Here is an 18,456-nt window from a genome sequence, read left to right as displayed (position 1 = left end):
CAGCTCCTGGGGCTCCAGCCCCAGGTCCTTGGCGATGTTACCCACGAAGGAGCCTTTGTCCAGCTCCTCTGACACCGAATAGCGGATCTGCCCGCATCCGGTCTTACACAGCGTCCCCAGAAGCACGCAAAGCAGGGCCAGTCCTCCGCACTTTCTGAATCTCTGGTAATTGGTCATTTCCGTTTTGGTGAATTATTTTCTCTGAATTGGGTTCCAGTTTCCCAAGGCAGACTTCAGTCTTATTTTCTCAAGGAACGAAGACTTTCGTGGGCCTAATTTATAGGTCACAGAGCTGGCTGACTGACGGGGTGAGCTTTGAGGCAGCGTCAGATCTTCCGAGTGTGATTTGCTGGTTCTCTGCTCTTTGGAAACAAGGAAAAGGACTAGTTCTTCAGCGGCGTTTTCCTTCTTGAGTGGTGAACAGCGACGCTCAGAGGCATAACCGTTCACTGCACGCTCTGACAAATCTAAGAAATTTTTAAGTTTCCAAGCACCTGAAATTCTTTTTGTTCAGAGGTAATGAGCTCAGTTTTTGTTTTACATAACTGAATCACTATATGTCAAAAGATTTAAAGTATCTTCCTTAATAATCCATGAGTTAACCTGAATGCCACTAATATTGCTTCAAACACGCTGAAGTTACTGTTATGAAATGTTCAAAGTTTAAGAAGTGCACAGAAATATCAGTCATATTTATAAGGTATGCCTCTTGAAATCTGTCCTTCATAGCTTGGCATTTTAGTTTCAATATTTTTCATTTAACCCATTCATTAAACATATATATAATTGAGTATCTGACAATACTTGGGGATTTAACGATACAAACACAGCTACTTCCTTCATGGAGTTATAAGGATATAAAAGCAAACAAGGAATTATAGTGCAGTGAGATACTGACATAAGATCAGAGGCCAAGGGCAATAAGAGGGCCTCCAACCTGGCCTTGGAGGTTAGCAAAGGTTTTCCCAAGAAACCTGAGAGGAATGGATCACGGAGGGATAAGGCCTGGATATAAGACAGAAGAATATGGCAATACCTAGATGTGAGAGAGAAACCACAGAACTTCAGGGTACTGAAAGTAGTCTGTTCTGTCTAAAATTAGAGTGTGAAGATGTTTTTAAGGACCAAAACTGAAACTAGTAGAGATAAACTTTTGTTTTGTATTCCAGAAACCCCTTTCCTGTATTTGTTTTCCTCTCCAAAGCACAATAATAGGAACTCATTTGTCACTTCAATCATGATGCATTATATAGTGATGCATAAGGCATTTATTTCAAGAAGAGTTACTGTATACACTAAAAGGAACTTTGTTTTCAATTTTCCCCAGTTTGTACTATTATTCCACAGTGAGTGCCAACTTTATCTCAAAGAAACTGATGTAATAGTAATAACACAATTTCCCTCAGATGCCCTTAAACAGTGAAGAATCACATCTTAAAGAACGATGGCACCATTATATACATGACTTAGTACAGGATTATTTCCAAATAAAAGATGATCTCAGTTACACAGAAGTGTATTTTTTGTTCTTTGTTATTAAGTATATAACTAACATACTAAAAGCCAACATGGGAAGAGGAATGGGGGAGGAAAACTTGGTTGTAAGGGGGACTGATGTTGGTGGAGGAACTGGAAACATTTTCAACAGCTGCTGTGAGTAGGAAACTTTGAGACGAGAAATGTAAAAGGAGAATCTTTAGGGGCAATTATTTGATATGGTCTCTGAATCCCTTGAGGATATATATTATTTTTAAAGATAAAAAGGCAATGTTGTTTCCTCATATGAGAAAAATAAAATAACAGGAAACAGACACATCTTAACTATTATACAAACCATGTATTATATTAATACAGCAAATGATAACTCAATTACTCTTAAAGGAACACAGAGCTACTTTAGAGGCTAATGACATTCTGAACTAAACAGAGATTGTGTGACATACCTTCCTGAAACATGGTGAAGCATATCTATTCTTAAACACATCTTTTAATAGGGAAGATCATTCAAATAAAAAAATATGAGGAATCTCACTGCTAAACTGAAGGAAAAACAAAGACTGAGATGAAAACAAACAACTACAGTATTTATTAATATTCATAAACAAATATAAAGCATAAAAGTATTAAATTTTAAAAGAGGGAGATATTTGAGGAAACAAAAGTCAACATTCATATATCTAACAAAGAACTGTTGATTCGGGTGGATTGGGATGGTTTGCTAAGGGATGAGAAAGAAAGTAGGAGAAACCAGATACCCCAGTTCCTAAGGCTGTTTTTTTGTTGTTGTTGTTAATGCATTAATTTTTTTTAACTGGAGGATAATTGCTTTACAATATTGTGCTGGTTTCTGCCATACATCAACATGAATCAGCCACAGGTATCCATATGACCCCTCCCTCTTGAACCTAAGGCTCTTTTGATAATCTAAATATCATCTTCAGCTACTAATTCCCAATTTATACTAATGACACAATGATTCTAGCTCCTCTTCCCTGTTACACCATGTGAACACTTAGAACTAGTGAGAAATAATTCATAAGGACTATTTCTTAAAAATTGAACATGTCCACAAAGAAATATGGGAAATAGAAAAGGTATGGTAAACTGTGGAGACAGCTAAGTAATTAGGTAAATTCATGTCTTTTAGCAAAGTAACTCACAGGAATGTTAGGAAGAGAGTTTACCTGAGAAAATGTTTCTTCTTTATCTTCAGGTAGAAATTGAGGTTCTGAAACAAAATCCTTTTTCTCACAGCTCTCCTGGCTGATGAGCGTGTCCGCGTAGTTCGGCTGCGGGAAGATCACGTGACTCCCCCGAGAGTCCGCCGTGAGCGAGACCTCGTGCGAATAGGTCTGCAGGAAAGCCCGCACCCCGTCCACGCCCACAAACTGAGACGCCGGCACGCCAGCCAACCCGCTGCCTGAAGCCTGGAACAGACGCGACGTGTGCCAGTGCCGCAGTCTGAGAGCCAGTAGCACAATGACAAAGGCGAGGAAGACACAGGAGACCGCGGCCACCGCCACCACCAGGTAGAGTGTGAGGCCTGAGTCGTCAGGGTCCACTGAGGGCTTCAGGCTGCCTAGGTCAGTCAGGATGTCTGGGATGCTGTCAGCCACAGCCACCGTGAGCGTGACGGTGGCCGAGAGAGGGGGCTGGCCGTGGTCCTGGACCGCCACCACCAGGCTCTGCTTGAGCGCATCTCTGTCCAGGAGGGCCCGCGCTGTGCGCACCTCGCCGGTGTGCAGCCCCACCGCGAAAAGCCCTGGCTCGCTGGCCTTGAGCAGACGGTAGGACAGCCAGGCGTTCTGGCCTGAGTCTCTGTCCACTGCCACCACCTTGGTGACCAGGTAGCCAGGCTCTGCAGAGCGGGGTGCCAACTCCACACCCGTGGAACCGTCCGTGGGGAGGGCAGGGTACAGAATCTCAGGTGTGTTGTCGTTCTGGTCCAGCACGAATATGTTCACAGACACGTTGGTGCTGAGGGGTGGATTCCCACCATCCTGTGCTGTAACCCATAACTGAAGTTCACAGAACTGCTCATAATCAAAGGAACGCAGTGCATAGAGGACACCGGTGTCAGAGTTGATGGAGATGTAGGAGGACAGGGGTGCACTCTGAAGGGTGTCCTCAGCCAAGCTATAAGTTACATGGGCATTGTCGTTGCTGTCGGGGTCACAGGCCATCACAGAAAAGATGGAGGCACCTCTGGGGTTGTTTTCAGGAATGTAGGCAGAATAGGATGTGTGGGGAAAGGTGGGAGGGTTGTCGTTGATGTCTGTCACCTGCAGCAAGATGTAAGCATCTGTGGATAGAGATGGGCTCCCTCCATCTTTAGCAGTTACAGTGATGTTGTAAGAGGAAAACTGTTCTCTGTCAAGGACTCTAGTTGTAACCAATCGGTGGTAATTGTCCACTGACCTTTCTAGTTTGAAAGGAAGGTTCTCTGGGAGTGAACATGTGATAAATGCATTCTGCCCAGAGTCTCTGTCATGTACATTGAAAAGTGCGATTATGGTTCCTGGAGGAGAATCTTCAGGAACTGAACTTGTAGCAGATGTCATGTAGAATTCTGGGACATTGTCATTCACGTCCAGAACTGTGACAATGACCTTCATTCTGGTCAGAAGGCCCGGACCATCCTGAGCTTCAATATCAATTTCATGGAATTTGGCATCCTCATAATCTAGGCTTTTTATGATTGTTATTTCTCCAGATGATGACTTAAGCTCAAATACCTCTGAGGTTTCTTCAGGGTTTTTCTCCAGAAAATATGTCACCTGGGCATTGTATCCCTCATCTGCATCAGTGGCGGTCACTGTAAGTATCCGTGTGCCTACGGGAGTATCCTCTGGAACACTTACACCGTACTCGGGCTGTATAAAAACAGGAGCGTTGTCGTTCACATCCAAGACCGTCACGCGGATGCGGGAGGTGCCAGATCTGATAGGGTCGCCCCCGTCCAAAGCCTTGAGAACGAGGTAGTGTACGGCCTCCTCCTCACGGTCGAGAGCGCGTGCCAGCACCAGCTCCGGGTACTTGTTACCATCCATCCCGCTTCGCACGTCCAGAGAGAAGTGGTCATTTGAATTAATTTCGTACTTTTGGAGAGTGTTCTCTCCGACGTCTGCATCATGCGCGCTCTTAAGAGGGATCCGGAATCCTGGCATAGTCGTTTCACTAATTTTTAGCTCCACTTCCTCTACTCCAAAGCGAGGGGCATTATCGTTAATATCTTTTATTTCCACTTCTACTGAATAAATACTCAATTTATCTTCCAGGAGTATGTTAAAACTCACCAGACACCGCGCACTCTGGGCGCAGAGCTCCTCCCGGTCTATCCTGCCCGCGGTGACCAAGCTGCCGTTTCGCGGGTTCAGAGCGAAGAGCTGCGTCCTACCTCTGGAGACGATGCGGGCTCCGCGCTCTGCCAGTGCCAGAGGCTCTAGCCCGAGATCCTTGGCAACACTGCCCACGAATGACCCTTTTTCTATCTCTTCTGGCACTGAATAGCGCATCTGCCCAGCTCCAACCTTCCACAGGGCCGCCCAAAGAAGGCACAGCAGTACAAACCTTCTGCGATGTGGCAAATTTAGCAGAGCCGCCATTTCTTGAGCTGCAGTCTTTTCTCCCAGGCAACTTCCGGCCTCCAGCTCGGGATTCCAATCTTTATTCCTCAGGGTCTGAGGTGACCAGCATTCACGGGACCCAGGTCTTTGTGGAGAGAACTAGTGGGCTGTTGCACTGAATTTCTTTGCCGCCCCGAACCTTGCGGGCCAAATGCCCAGCCCTTTGTGTTATGGAAATCGTAATGTTGGATTGGATGTCTCGGGGTTACTTCTTAGGTAGTCAACAGCGACGCCCAGAGGCCTAAGTAATTTCTGCATTCTCCCAGGCAAATCCAGTTACTTCGTGTTACTCCTGTCACTTTGAAGATGCTTTGAAGAATTGTACAGTTCTAAGATACCTGAGAGATTGCTCTTTCAAGTCAGGAGTCTTTGTTTTCCTTCAGAATGAATAAGAATGGTGTGAATGAATGTGATCTTTATAGTAGCAAGGAAAACACTGTTGAACTTTGGAGGCACTAATCAGGTAGCCTCTGCCCTTAGACCAAACATCTTCAACCTCTAATTCCATATTGGGAGAAAGTAAGATTAATCTAAAAACATTAGCTACATTATATTCTAATGTTATATATTTTAAATTTCTGTGCTTAATGGCTTAGTATTGAACTTCGAAACCTGTAGTTTTTCCATAACCTGTATTTAAATTATTGAGTTATCAGACACTTAACTGAGTGACTAACCTTTGCCTGACACTTTGCCTGATTGATACTGTAGACAGAACTGGTGCACCTGATGAACACAGTCCCAGTTCTCAAGGGAATTTACATGATAAGGGAGGACACAGTAAACGGAGTGTTTTAATAGAGTATGACAACTGCTATGATGGTTGGAAACCCTGGGCAATGGGAAAATACATAGGAAGGATATTCAGCCTGGGTGGAAGGGGTGGTCAGAAAACACTTTTCAGGACAGGATTGAACCTGGATCCTAAAGGGTATGACTGAATCAAGAAAGAGGCTAGAGTAGCGTTCTAGAACTAAGGACTAACCAACTAGAATGCTTGGAGTGAGAGGCAGCAAAAACATGAAGGAAACTGAAGGTGGTTTGTTCTTTTTCCAAGACTGTTTTGGCTATTTGAGGTCCCTTGATACCCCACATGAATTTTGGGATAGACTTTTTTCTACTTATAAAAAAGGCATTGGATTTTGATAGCCATTGAATTGAATCTGTAGATTGCTTTGGATAGTTCTATAAGTTTTTGACAAATATTCTTTGTCAGTTTAAGTACATTTCCTTCAGTTTTCAGTTTGCTAAAAGATTTTAAACATGTGTTGAATGTTCTCAAGACCTTTATTATGCCTTTATTGAAATGAACAGCTTTTATCTTTAACCTTTTCATATGAAGTTTTATATTAGATTTTCTTACATTGGAATATTCTTGCATCCATAATTAATAAACTCCATTTAGTCACAAGTCACAGTAGATAGGACTTCGAATCAATTCTTCAGCAAGATTGCACACTTCTGGTCTCATTTCAGGCTTTTTGCCTTTTGAATTCTTCCCTGTTGAACTTTTTTCATTTTCAATCCATTTCTCTGAGAACACTGATGAAATATTTATTGGAAACAGTTCTTATCGACTCACCATGTTTTCTAGTAGAACCTCTATTTTGTTTCTTAAAACTTTTTCTTCAACACTCTTTTGATACTTTTGAGTCTCATTAAGTAACCACTTGACATCCCTTATTTGCAGTTTCTCTAAAGATTTTTCTGTTTCTTTGTCTTTGACAACATTTGGTTTTACACAGTATATTATTTCCCACTCATGCTTCTTGTTTCGTATTAAGCTGTTTTATTTTTTCCCAGGCTCACTTGCTTTTCCTTTTCTTTTTCCAGGTCTTTGGTCTATAATCAGAATTTGGGGTCTTCTTTAAGATCTCTAAAATGAATTTTAGTCTTGCTATCTGCCTAGCCAATATTAGTCCCAGCACTTAACTTGACAGAAGATTCAATTTCTCTCCATTAGTGTCAGCTTCTGTTGCTTCGCCATCAGAATTCTCCCTGGTTTGCATTTCAATAATTTATACTCTGTTCCCTTTCTTGTTATTTTCTTTATACTGATATTATATTTCTTGCTTTATTTCTTGATTGTTGAGCTAACTTCACTAATTTTAATACTTTGTTTTTTGAAATTCTTATGGTTGCCTATAAACTTAACCCTAAATATCTTTTAGAGGCATTCCACAATTTTAATAAATAATATTTTAATTTTTGAATTTTTATTTCCATTGTGATTTTTAAAATCCAATAGTAGTTTAGTGGTATAGATTTAAATGCTCATTTTGTTTTCTTTTTAAAGTATTTGCTTTGTGATTTTTCCAGCTTTACAATTTTAAATAAAATTTTAAGATACTTAAAGTGTACAACATGATAATTTGATATATATACAAACTGTGAAAGGATTCTTCCTACTGAGCTAATAATACATTCATCACTTCGCATACTTACCTTTGTGTGTGTGAGAGAGAGAATTAAATTACACTCTTAGCAAATTTCTATTATACAATATAATGTTATCAACTATAGTCTCCACTCTATATATTGGGTCCTACAGCCTTATTCTTCTTACAATGCAAGGTCTGTACCTTTTTATTATTAATAACTCTCCCCTATCCCCCTACTACCCACTTTGTGATTTAAGCACATGTTATAAAGCACGTATATTATTGGTACTTTGAAATTTTCTCTGCCACCTTTTGTGCATGTGATGATTATGTATTAAATTGTTGTAGAAGGAAATGGCAACCCACTCCAGTGTTCTTGCCTGGAGAATCCCAGGGATGGGGGAGCCTGGTGGGCTGCCGTCTCTGGGGTCACACAGAGTTGGACATGCCTGAAGCGACTTAGCAGCAGCAGCAGCAGCAGCAGATTCTCCATATTTTCATATAAAAATGGTCATTCTATATTTGTTGTGTATAAGATTGTATACAGATTTGTCCAATCAAGGTAAGTCCAAGACCAGAATTCCCACTTTAGTGTTAGCCTGGCTCACCACTTTCTGTCCCATCTTTGGTCCATTTATTTATTTTTATTTTTGCCTTATTATGCTTTTGCTTTTTTCATTTTATATTTTATGTATTTCTTTAATTTATTGGAACCGAGTATTTTAAAGCATGGACTTATGATGCATTTCTTGTGAAGAGCTAATACATTAAAGTGGAATATATATTTAATTTTTGTTAGTTGTTTACATTACAGGCATAATATACAAGTCAGGAGGCTTCAAACTATTTCTCACATTGCAGAGGAAATTTTCTGTCGTCCATTTTATTACTTCATTTTGTAACTTACTTAAACATTTGGTGTATTCTTAAGTGTGCATAAAACATATATAAATAAACCAGTAAACAAAGGGATAAGATATTCAACAATAGTTTAGATTTTCAGGTTACCTAAATTTCCATAATTTTATGTTAACACAACTTAAAATACTACTTTAGACAATCTTTACCTCTTCAAATATTCCCAAGTAAAACAGCACCCCAATAGATGACATATACATTAAATTTAGGAGTAGATGAGGAGATAATTATAATCTAAGGATATCCAAAAACAATCAGTCACATAAGTATTTGTAGACCTAGTCAAACTCTATCATTGTCAGATAAGAGCATGGTAAAGAAAAAATTACTTGGCCAGAAGCAAGCAAGAAAACGTTAGAAGCCAAATCTCTTTGTTTCTGATGCAATGCTCTTTCCACAACTCTGTCCCAACCAACTACATTATGATTAATTAGGATCTCCTTTTCAACGAAAAAAACAATTATACTTGGATAGAAACACTTAATAATGATTTCCCATGATCTGTAAATATAAACACAAAGACAAACACAAAGATGGGAAATAGAGACTTTTTAGCAGTAAAGAATGAAAGCAAGTAAGTAAACACAGAAATTATCTTTATCTAGATAAATTTACTACAAAAGATTTACCTGAGAAAATGTTTCCTTTTTGTCTTCAAGTAAAGACTGGGGTACTGACAAAAAATCTTTTTTCTCACTGCTCTCCTGACTGATGAGCGTGTCGGCGTAGTTCGGCTGCGGGAAGATCAAGTGACTCCCCCGAGAGTCCGCGGTGAGCGAGACCTGGTGCGAATAGGTCTGCAGGAAAGCCCGCACCCCGTCCACACCCAGAAAGTGAGAGGTGGGCAAGCCCGCCAATACACTTGCTGAAGTCTGCGCACGCAGTCTGTGCCAGCGTCGCAATCTGAGCACCAGCAACGCGATGACAAAGGCGAGGAAGACGCAGGAGACCGCGGCCACAGCCACTACCAAGTGCAGCATGAAGCTGGAGTTGTCCCGGTGGGAGGAAGTTTCAATGCTGTCCAAGTCGGCCAGCACTTCTGGAATGCTGTCAGCAACAGCCACAGTGAACGTGATGGTGGCCGACAGAGGGGGCTGGCCGTGGTCCTGGACCGCCACCACCAGGCTCTGCTTGAGCGCGTCTCTGTCTAGCAGGGCCCGCGCTGTGCGCACCTTGCCCGTGTGCAGCCCCACCGCGAAGAGTCCCGGCTCGCTGGCCTTGAGTAGGCGGTAAGATAGCCAGGAGTTCTGGCCAGAGTCTCTGTCCACTGCCACCACCTTGGTAACAAGGTAGCCTGGTTCTGCAGAGCGGGGTGCCAGCTCCACACCAGTGGAACCATCCGTGGGGAGTGCAGGATACAGGATTTCAGGTGTGTTGTCGTTCTGGTCCAGCACAAATATGCTCACAGACACGTTGCTACTAAGTGGTGGGTCCCCGCTGTCACGAGCCATCAATCTCAACTGCAGGTCCTGGAACTGCTCATAGTCAAATGATCGCAAGGCATATAGGACTCCAGTGTCTGAGTTGACGGAGACATAGGAGGATAGAGGCACTCCTTGGATGGTATCCTCCACCAGGGAATAAGCGACCTGTGCATTCTCATTACTGTCGGCATCATGGGCTGTCACGCAGAAAATGGAGGCACCTGTGGGGTTGTTTTCTAGAATGTAGGTGGAGTAGAAGTCCTGGGGGAAGACAGGGGGGTTGTCGTTGACATCTGTCACTTGCAGTGAAATGTGTGTTTCAGTAGATAGAGTCGGAGTTCCCTGATCTGTTGCTGTTACTGTAATGTTGTACTGGGAGGTAAGTTCTCTATCCATTGTTTTTTCTGTCACCAAACGGTAATAATTATCATCTAACTTTTCTAATTTAAAGGGTAGATTTCCAGAAATGGAACATGAAGTGTGACCATTGTCTCCGGAGTCCTGGTCATGCACACTGATAAGAGCAATTGTGGCCCCAGGAGGAAAGTTTTCTGGGACTGAAGTAGTGACAGAGGTGATGGTTACCTCTGGGGCATTATCATTTATGTCCAGAACTTTGACCAGCACCTTAGCTCTGGCCATGAGGCCTGCACCATCCTGAGCTTGAATTTCCATTGGATAAATTGTGTATTCTTCAAAATCCAGAGGTTCTTGACTTGTTATTTCTCCCGTGTTAGAATCCAAGTGAAATATTTGTGCCATTTTTTGGTCTATATTATGAAATGAATATGTTACTTCCCCATTGGCACCTTCATCTGGGTCTGTGGCTTTTACCATGAGCAGCCGAGTGCCCAGAGGCACGTTCTCGGGTACACTCGTGTGGTACACTGCTTGTGTAAACGCTGGAGGGTTGTCATTTACATCCACCACCTGAACCCGAATTCGGAGGGTTCCTGAACGGGCTGGATTGCCCCCATCAAAAGCAGTGAGGAGGAAGTGATGGACAGCTTCTTCTTCCCTGTCTAGGGGACTCTGCAGCACCATCTCCGGCTGTTGGGACCCATCAGATCCCTGTTGAGCATCCAGGGAGAAATGAGGGGTGGAGCTGAGCTGATAGCTCTGGAGCGAATTCATACCCACATCAAGGTCTTGCCCAGAAGGCAGGGGGATCCTGGTACCTGGAGCAGTTATTTCATTCATTTTAAATTCCACTTCTTCTAACTGGAATTCGGGAGTGTTGTCATTAATATCAATTATTTCCACTTCAACAGGGAAAAGCTTCATTTTATCCTCTACTAAGACATTAAAACTCACCAGACACCGCGCGTTCTGAGCGCAGAGCTCTTCCCGGTCTATCCTGCCCGCGGTGACCAAGCTGCCGCTTCGCGGGTTCAGAGCAAAGAGCTGCTTCCTACCTCTGGAGACGATTCGGACTCGGCGCTCCATCAGCTCCTGGGGTTGTAGCCCCAGATCCTTGGCGATGTTGCCCACAAAGAAACCTTTGTCTGTCTCTTCTGACACCGAGTAGCGGATCTTCCCAGCCTGGGCTTCCAACAACAGCCCCAGAAAAAGGTACAGTAGGACCAGCCTGCGGCAGCCGAGCACCTTCACTCGAATCGCCATTGCTCTCTTGCTTCGTATTCTCTCAGTCCAGCACCAAGAGTAGTGTTTCCCTGTTCTCTGAGTCTAAACAGAATTTTCAGGAGAATTCAGAGCAGAAAGTGGTCCAGAAGTATGATCAGGGCAGCCTCAGAAAGACTTTTCAATCCGGCAGTGATGGTGGTTCAAGAAGTCCCCCTCCCGCCCTGGGTGTACGCGTGCTGCCTTCATCTTCCAGACTGGTGAACAGCGGCACCCAGAGTCCTAACCAGTTACTGCACTCCTAGATAATACTTGAACTTTCTCTTCTCATTCAGCTGATCTACGTTTCCTTAAGTCTTAGTTTATTGTCAAGAAACTCGCTAAGCATAATACATTAACACTATGAAAAGGAGAAACTACTATGTTCATTAATTAATTACATCTACTTACTGCTAAATTGTAACATACAGTAGAATCCAAGCTCTGTTGGATATTCCAGTAGTATTCCCAAACTACCTGGGAATTCCCAAGCATTCCCTGTTTGCTATTTGGGAAATAACACAAAGGAGACTAATCATCCCTCCACCTCTGGAGTGTATGTTGACCGCCTGGTCATCTCACAGGCCATAGAGAAGAGTAATTGCCCTTTGACTAGAGGATGAAAAAAAAATTAAAAGGAAAAATAAATTTTCAGAGTGTAAGCAAGACTTTAATACATCAGACTGTCCTACCTCCTATATGTTGTGCTCTGAATATTTAGCAGAAATCTTGGGAGTTTTGAAGGACATATTTTTTACTCCATCCTATTTTTCTTTTACTGTAGTATCTATGTATCATGTGGATTTAAAAATACCTTTAATATGGAATTTAAAAAGACCTTTAACTCAGCTGAAAGTAATATATTTTGAATAAAATAACACTGGGCTGGGACTTCCCTGGCAGTCCAATGATTAAGACTCTGTTAAAAAAAAAAAAAAAAAAGAGAGAGAGACTGTGCAAGGGACATGGATTCGATCCCTGGTCCAGGCACTAAGAGTTGTGGCCAAAAACCCAAACCAAACCAAACAAAAAACACTGGATTCTTGACATTCCATTGGAAAAATGTCACATGAATATCTAATTTAGACTTTAAGAGACACAAGAGGCAGTGATATTATTTTTCAAAACTGAAAATAAAAATGCCACATCTTTATTTTTAGTCTATATTAGAATAACATGTATTTTCCTACATCCACACTTAATACATTCTCCAAAAGAAGTTGGTTTTCTAAAATAGCAAGATTTTAAAACTATACTGCCTTCCTTCTTTTACTCATTGCAAAATTAGTAAATGGTTACTAACTAAAATGTCTCAGACTTAGTGTCATTTATTTAAACTTACACAGAAGTTAGGAAAGAATGATCTCTGCATTCTAGAGGTTGACATTTTTCAGGAACAAATTGGGCTAGATATTGGCAGCCAACCCATGGACACCATGACTAAGAAGGGTCTGGAAAATGATGAAAGAAAGGAAACAAAGGCCAGAATAGTTCTTGGGAGAGACAATCTATGTTCTTATATAACCAAATCTACAATTTTCCACTTCTCAAAGACAAGTATAATGGAGCCCAAGAGCAGAAACTTAAAGATGCCGTGAACTTCCTTCAATATTTCGAAGAAAGAACTCTTCAGCAGGAAACATAACTTCTCAGACCATACATTAATAGGCACAAAATTTTGCCCAAAGGAATTTTCTGGCTAATGAAACAAATCAAAATATACATAGAAACTAGCAAGTGAATTTGTAGAGCTCCCCTCACCTCTAAAGACAACAAAAGTAAGCAGAACTGCTTACAGCAGGATATTTATGAAGTAAAAGTGTTAAAATTCACACGTATACATTTGAATCCAATGTAATATTTAAGGCTTCACTGATGGTACTACAGAAACTATCCAGTTAAAAGGTTTCCAAGTTAATTTGAAGAAATTAAGATTGCAAGATCTGAAGTCAAGCCATAAATTGACAGTAAGAATAGGGCAAATCTCTCCTGCTAAAGTGGGAGCAACTCCAAATCCAGGCTTGGACCAGGCTGAAAGCAGGGCTGGAAGAGCAGTGCAGGCACTGGGCTATGGCCAGAGTCACTGTAGGAAGAAGAGCATGGAGATCAAGGCCAAAAGGCCATAACCAGGTAAAACTGCAGCTCTGGTAGGAGGTGCCAGGTGGTCATGGAAGTCTGTCCATAGCTCCTGCAAAGACCAGCGGCAGTGTGACGAATATTGTCATTGAGCACAGTGACCAGCAAGTCCCCAAGAGCAACATCCCTGTCATCCATAGTGCCCCAGTGGGCATCTGACTCTTGGGCATCCTCAGGTTGAAGAGTCAGATCAGGTGGTCTGAAGCACCTGCAGGACAGGCAGGTGTTGTGCCCAGTCAGTGTCCATCTTGGCGACCAGGTAGTCCGGCTGCACAGTAAGCAGTGCCCCACTGAAGAGGGACACAACTTCCAGGTGCAACTCCTGGCATAGCGAGTGTTCTTTAAGTTTTGGCAGTGGTAGTCCACTATTACAGGCTGACTCAGGATGTCACTGAGCCCTGGTCGAGGGGCATAGCGTCAGCTCAAAGGTAGGCTGCATTGAACACCATTGTGCTCTACACTCGCTGACATGTCAGACAACAGCACCAGGTCACTGGTCAGGAAAAACAGGATGTACTTAGAGCACCAAATTTGAGTTGGAAGCACTAAAGTGTGCAATGGGCAGCACTAAAGGGTGCTGGGTGAGTGCTTGCAGTCTCCTGGACCATACAGTAGACCTGTTGGAAAACCAGAGCGTTTTTGCTGATGTGGGTTATATTCAGGCTGATGCTTGTGTGGGAGGAGAGGGACAGCTTGTCCTTGTCAGTTACCTCATAATTCCAAGTCAGCCCCCAGTTTAGAACTTCATCTGCCAGTGGTTTAAAAGAATTACTAATTCTCATTGGTGAATTGTTTGGCTCTCTGTTTATTACTCTCTATATCTTTCACTGCTCTTTTCAAGCAAGTCTCTGAGTCCTGTTGTTTTGATTACACCAACTATAGTTCTTATCTCTAATAAGACTAAACATCCAGCTGAAAGTCACCTGCACTGCATTATAGTTCTCAACCCCATTTCAACCAGGATTGTGAAAAAGGCCCTTAACTGTCCCCAGTCTTCTCTTCTATGCTGTGATGTAACTGTCATTCTTCAAAGTCAAAGACAGTGCCGTCATTATGGAATATATTCTGTATGCCTGGTGAGACTGTGAAAAGTGGAGAACTCTACCTTAAGGGTGTCATCTAGGTCTGCAGGGATCACCTGAAGAACGCAGACAAGGAGGTTCTCTGGCAGACAGACTGCTGTACTCTTGTAGCTCAGTATGGGAGGACTGGCTTTGGCATCCAAGACCTGCATCTTCCCCTGAATCTTCTCTTAACCACTAAGTGATGACAGCTCTGCTACACTGGTCCAGATTTTCCCAATAAATAACCAGAGAGTTTACTGCCCCAGTGTTCTCTTTTACTTTTGGCAGTAAGAGAGCTGTCTAACTGAAACTAATCTGATAAACTTGTAGAGAATTATTTGCGGCATCCGTATCTACTGCAGTTTGGAAGTAAACTTTGCTCCTATTAAGATATTTTCCAGAATTTGCAATACAAAATGGCTGTGCTCAAAGCCATATGTTATTTATATCTAGGGTAAATTGTTGTTGGTTAGTTGCTAAGTCGTGTCTTACTCTTTTGCAACCCCATGGACTATCTCCCACCAGGCTCCTCTGTCCATGGTATTTCCCAGGCAAGGATACTGGAGTGTGTCGCCATTTCCTTCTCCAGGGGATCGCTTCAACCCAGGGATCGAACCTGAGCCTCCTGCATTGGCAAGCAGATTGTTTACCATTGAGCCACCACGGAAGCCCTACTTTAATAGAAATAGTTTACATAAAATATATAAATATATAAAATATAAATATAAAATATTTATATAACTACTTTTATTATGTAAAATGATTTCCAGTGAAGGTTTCAGAATTCAAGGGTCCTAGGGACTCCCTTTGGCCTATTGGCTACATCTATCCTGTCATTCTTTTGCTCCTCCCTGCTCCTTGCTCAGCACTCACCCATGGTTCTGGTCACCGAGAGGTAGATCTTTGGCGCGAATCCCCACTTTTAAATCCTTGGCTACGTCTCCCGGAAGGAATCTCACAGTGCCTCTTCTGCGCAGTTCACTAAGTTGAACAAAGACATCGGGAAAGAAAGAGCGCTTCCTTCGCTCCCGTGTCTTCCCTGTAAGGAGACATCCATCTCTTCTTGATGCTGCTTTGTAGGTCTGAATACACCTCACTACAGCTGCTCCTCGGATTACCAAAGTGCGCTGGAAAGAAAAGGCAGCGGCTCTTTCTCACCTTCTAGACCCAGATATCTGGAGCAGATTGCGGGAGAGATGGTGTGCAGTCTGCTCCTGGTGCATTTCTCAAAAGTCTGCGGACATTGCTGCGTCAGAATCGCTAGTGGATCCCTTTGTTTCACTCCAGCCACGGATTGGCAGACAGCGGCACCCAGAGGTCCAGTAGGATATCTACCGCTTGTTATTTCTGAAAGTCCTCCTTTATGTCCGGGATTTATTTTAAAATACCAGTTGGTTCAGTATAAAGGCTACCGGTCATTATTTCTTTTTGATAAAATATCAATAAAATGGTATTTCTACAAAATTTAAAACAAATGTTTAAATTTATTAAAATTCACATCAGCTTAAAATTCTTACACAATTTCCCTCTTGACATTTTCTTTTGAAGAATACTACTGAAGTTTCTTTTTCTTAAACATTTTTTACTCAAGAAATTATCCATTGTAAAAACAATTTTACATTAGAAAAGGAAATTCTCACTGTATATTCTATAATATAAAAGAAATCACCACTATAAAAAGTAGAAAATACCAACAAAAAATTTAAAGTATCAGTAATTGCATTATTCAATTATGATTTTACATAAAACAAAATTTACCAACATAACCATTTTAAGTGTACAGTTTAGTAGTATTAAGTACATTCATAGTGTCATGCAACTATCACAATTATCCATCTCTGGAATTCTTTTTTATCTCATAAAACTGAAACCATCTACCCATTAAATGGTAATTCCTCATTCTCCTCTTTCTCCAGCCCTTGGCAAACATCATTCTACTTGCTGTCTCTATGATTTTGACTATTCTAAATAACTCATATAAGTGGAATCATACAGTATTTGTCTTTTTTTTTACTTGCTTATTTTACATAGCATAATATCCTCAAAGTTCATCCATGTTGCATTATTATATCAGAATTTCCTTCCTTTTTAAAAAGAGAATGAGGTTCCTAAAAAAATTAAAAACAGAACTACCACATGATGCAGAAATTCCATTTCTGGGTATGTTTCTGAAAATAACAATAATAACAATAACAACACTAATTTGGAAAGATTAAGCACCGCTATGTTCACTGCAGCACCATTCACAACAACCAAGATATGGACGCAACCTAATTGTCCAACAATAAATGAATGGATAAATAAGAAGTGGTGTACATATATGTACATATGGCATATGTATACTGCCATAAATAAGAACAAAATCTTGGGCTTTCCTGGTGGTCCAGTGGTTAAGAATCATCTTATAGTGCAAGGGACACCATTCCATCTCTAGTCCCAGAAGATCCCACATGCTCTGCAGCAACTAAGCCCATGTGCCACAACTACTGAAGCCCTTGAACATGCTCCACAATAAAAGAAGCCAGGGAAATGAGAAGCTTGTGCACCGCAACAAAGTTTTGCTCCCAAAACTAGAGAAAGCCCAAGTGCAGCAATGAAGAGTCACCACAGGTAAAAAATAAAATAAATAAATAAATCTTTTTAAAAAATCTTGCCATTTGCTACAACATGGATGGACATAGAGGATATAATGCTAAGTGAAGTAAGTCAAACAGAAGAAGACAAATCCCATATGATTTCACTTATATGGGGAACCGAAAAAAGAAAAACATAAAACAAACAGATGCATAGATACAAAGAACAATCAGGTGGCTGTCACAAGGGTGTGGGGATGAGTGAAATAGGTGAGGAATATTAAGAGGTACAAACTTCCAGTTACAAAATAAATGAGTCACAAGGATGAAATCGATAGCATGGGGAATACAGTATAGTCAATAAAATCATAATAACTTTGTATGGTGACAGATGGCAACTAGACTTACAGTGGTCGTGATTATTTTGTAATGTACAAAAATACTGAATGACTATGTTGTACACCTGGAACTAATATAGTGTTGTAGGTCAGAGGGCAGACACTGAAACTATAATCACAGATAACTAGTCAATCTGATCACATGGACCACAGCCTTGTCTAACTCAATGAAACTAAGCCATGCCGTGTGGGGCCACCCAAGACGGGTGGGTCACGGTGGAGAGGTCTGGCAGAATGTGATCCACTGGAGAAGGGAATGGCAAACCACTTCAGTATTCTTGCCTTGAGAACCCCATGAACACTATGAAAAGGCAAAATGATAGGATACTGAAAGAGGAACTCCCCAGGTCAGTAGGTGCCCAATATGCTACTGAAGATCAGTGGAGAAATAACTCCAGAAAGAAAGAAGGGATGGAGCCAAAGCAAAAAGAATACCCAGCTGTGGATGTGACTGGTGATAGAAGCAAGGTCTGATGCTGTAAAGAGCAATATTGCATAGGAACCTGGAATGTTAGGTCCATGAATCAAGGCAAATTGGAAGTGGTCAAACAGGAGATGGCAAGAGTGAACATCGACATTCTAGGAATCAGCGAACTAAAATGGACTGGAATGGGTGAATTTAACTCAGATGACCATTATATCTACAACTGTGGGCAGGAATCCCTTAGAAGAAATGGAGTAGCCATCATGGTCAACAAAAGAGTCCGAAATGCAGTACTTGAATGCAATCTCAAAAATGACAGAATGATCTCTGTTCGTTTTCAAGGCAAACCATTCAATATCATAGCAATCCAAGCCTATGCACCAACCAGTAAC

General features: G+C 41.7%; 2 protein-coding genes across 2 annotated transcripts in view; both read right to left on the bottom strand.

Moving 5' to 3' along the window:
- Positions 1-18,170, bottom strand: part of LOC132342109 (protocadherin gamma-A5-like) — a 42,014-nt gene extending 23,844 nt beyond the window's left edge. Inside the window, exons 1-3 of the mRNA XM_059888764.1 lie at positions 15,543-18,170; positions 9,055-15,294; positions 5,196-5,503 (exon numbers count right to left, since the gene is read on the bottom strand). Of these exons, the coding sequence (XP_059744747.1) occupies positions 5,486-5,503; positions 9,055-11,472 (2,436 nt within the window). The 5' untranslated portion in view covers positions 11,473-15,294; positions 15,543-18,170 and the 3' untranslated portion in view covers positions 5,196-5,485. Of the gene's footprint in view, positions 5,504-9,054; positions 15,295-15,542 lie in introns of the transcript that reaches the window.
- PCDHGA2 (protocadherin gamma subfamily A, 2) lies at positions 2,064-5,249 on the bottom strand. The gene is given in 1 exon segment (NM_001099368.2): positions 2,064-5,249. A coding segment is annotated over 1 exon segment (2,481 nt). The 5' UTR covers positions 5,106-5,249; the 3' UTR covers positions 2,064-2,624.
- Positions 18,171-18,456: the final 286 nt, after the last annotated feature.

The sequence above is a fragment of the Bos taurus genome, chromosome 7 (assembly GCF_002263795.3).
Source record: "Bos taurus isolate L1 Dominette 01449 registration number 42190680 breed Hereford chromosome 7, ARS-UCD2.0, whole genome shotgun sequence".
NCBI lineage: Eukaryota > Metazoa > Chordata > Mammalia > Artiodactyla > Bovidae > Bos > Bos taurus.
The sequence above is the reverse complement of the archived record's forward strand: the minus strand, read 5'-3'. Positions and strand labels throughout refer to the sequence as shown.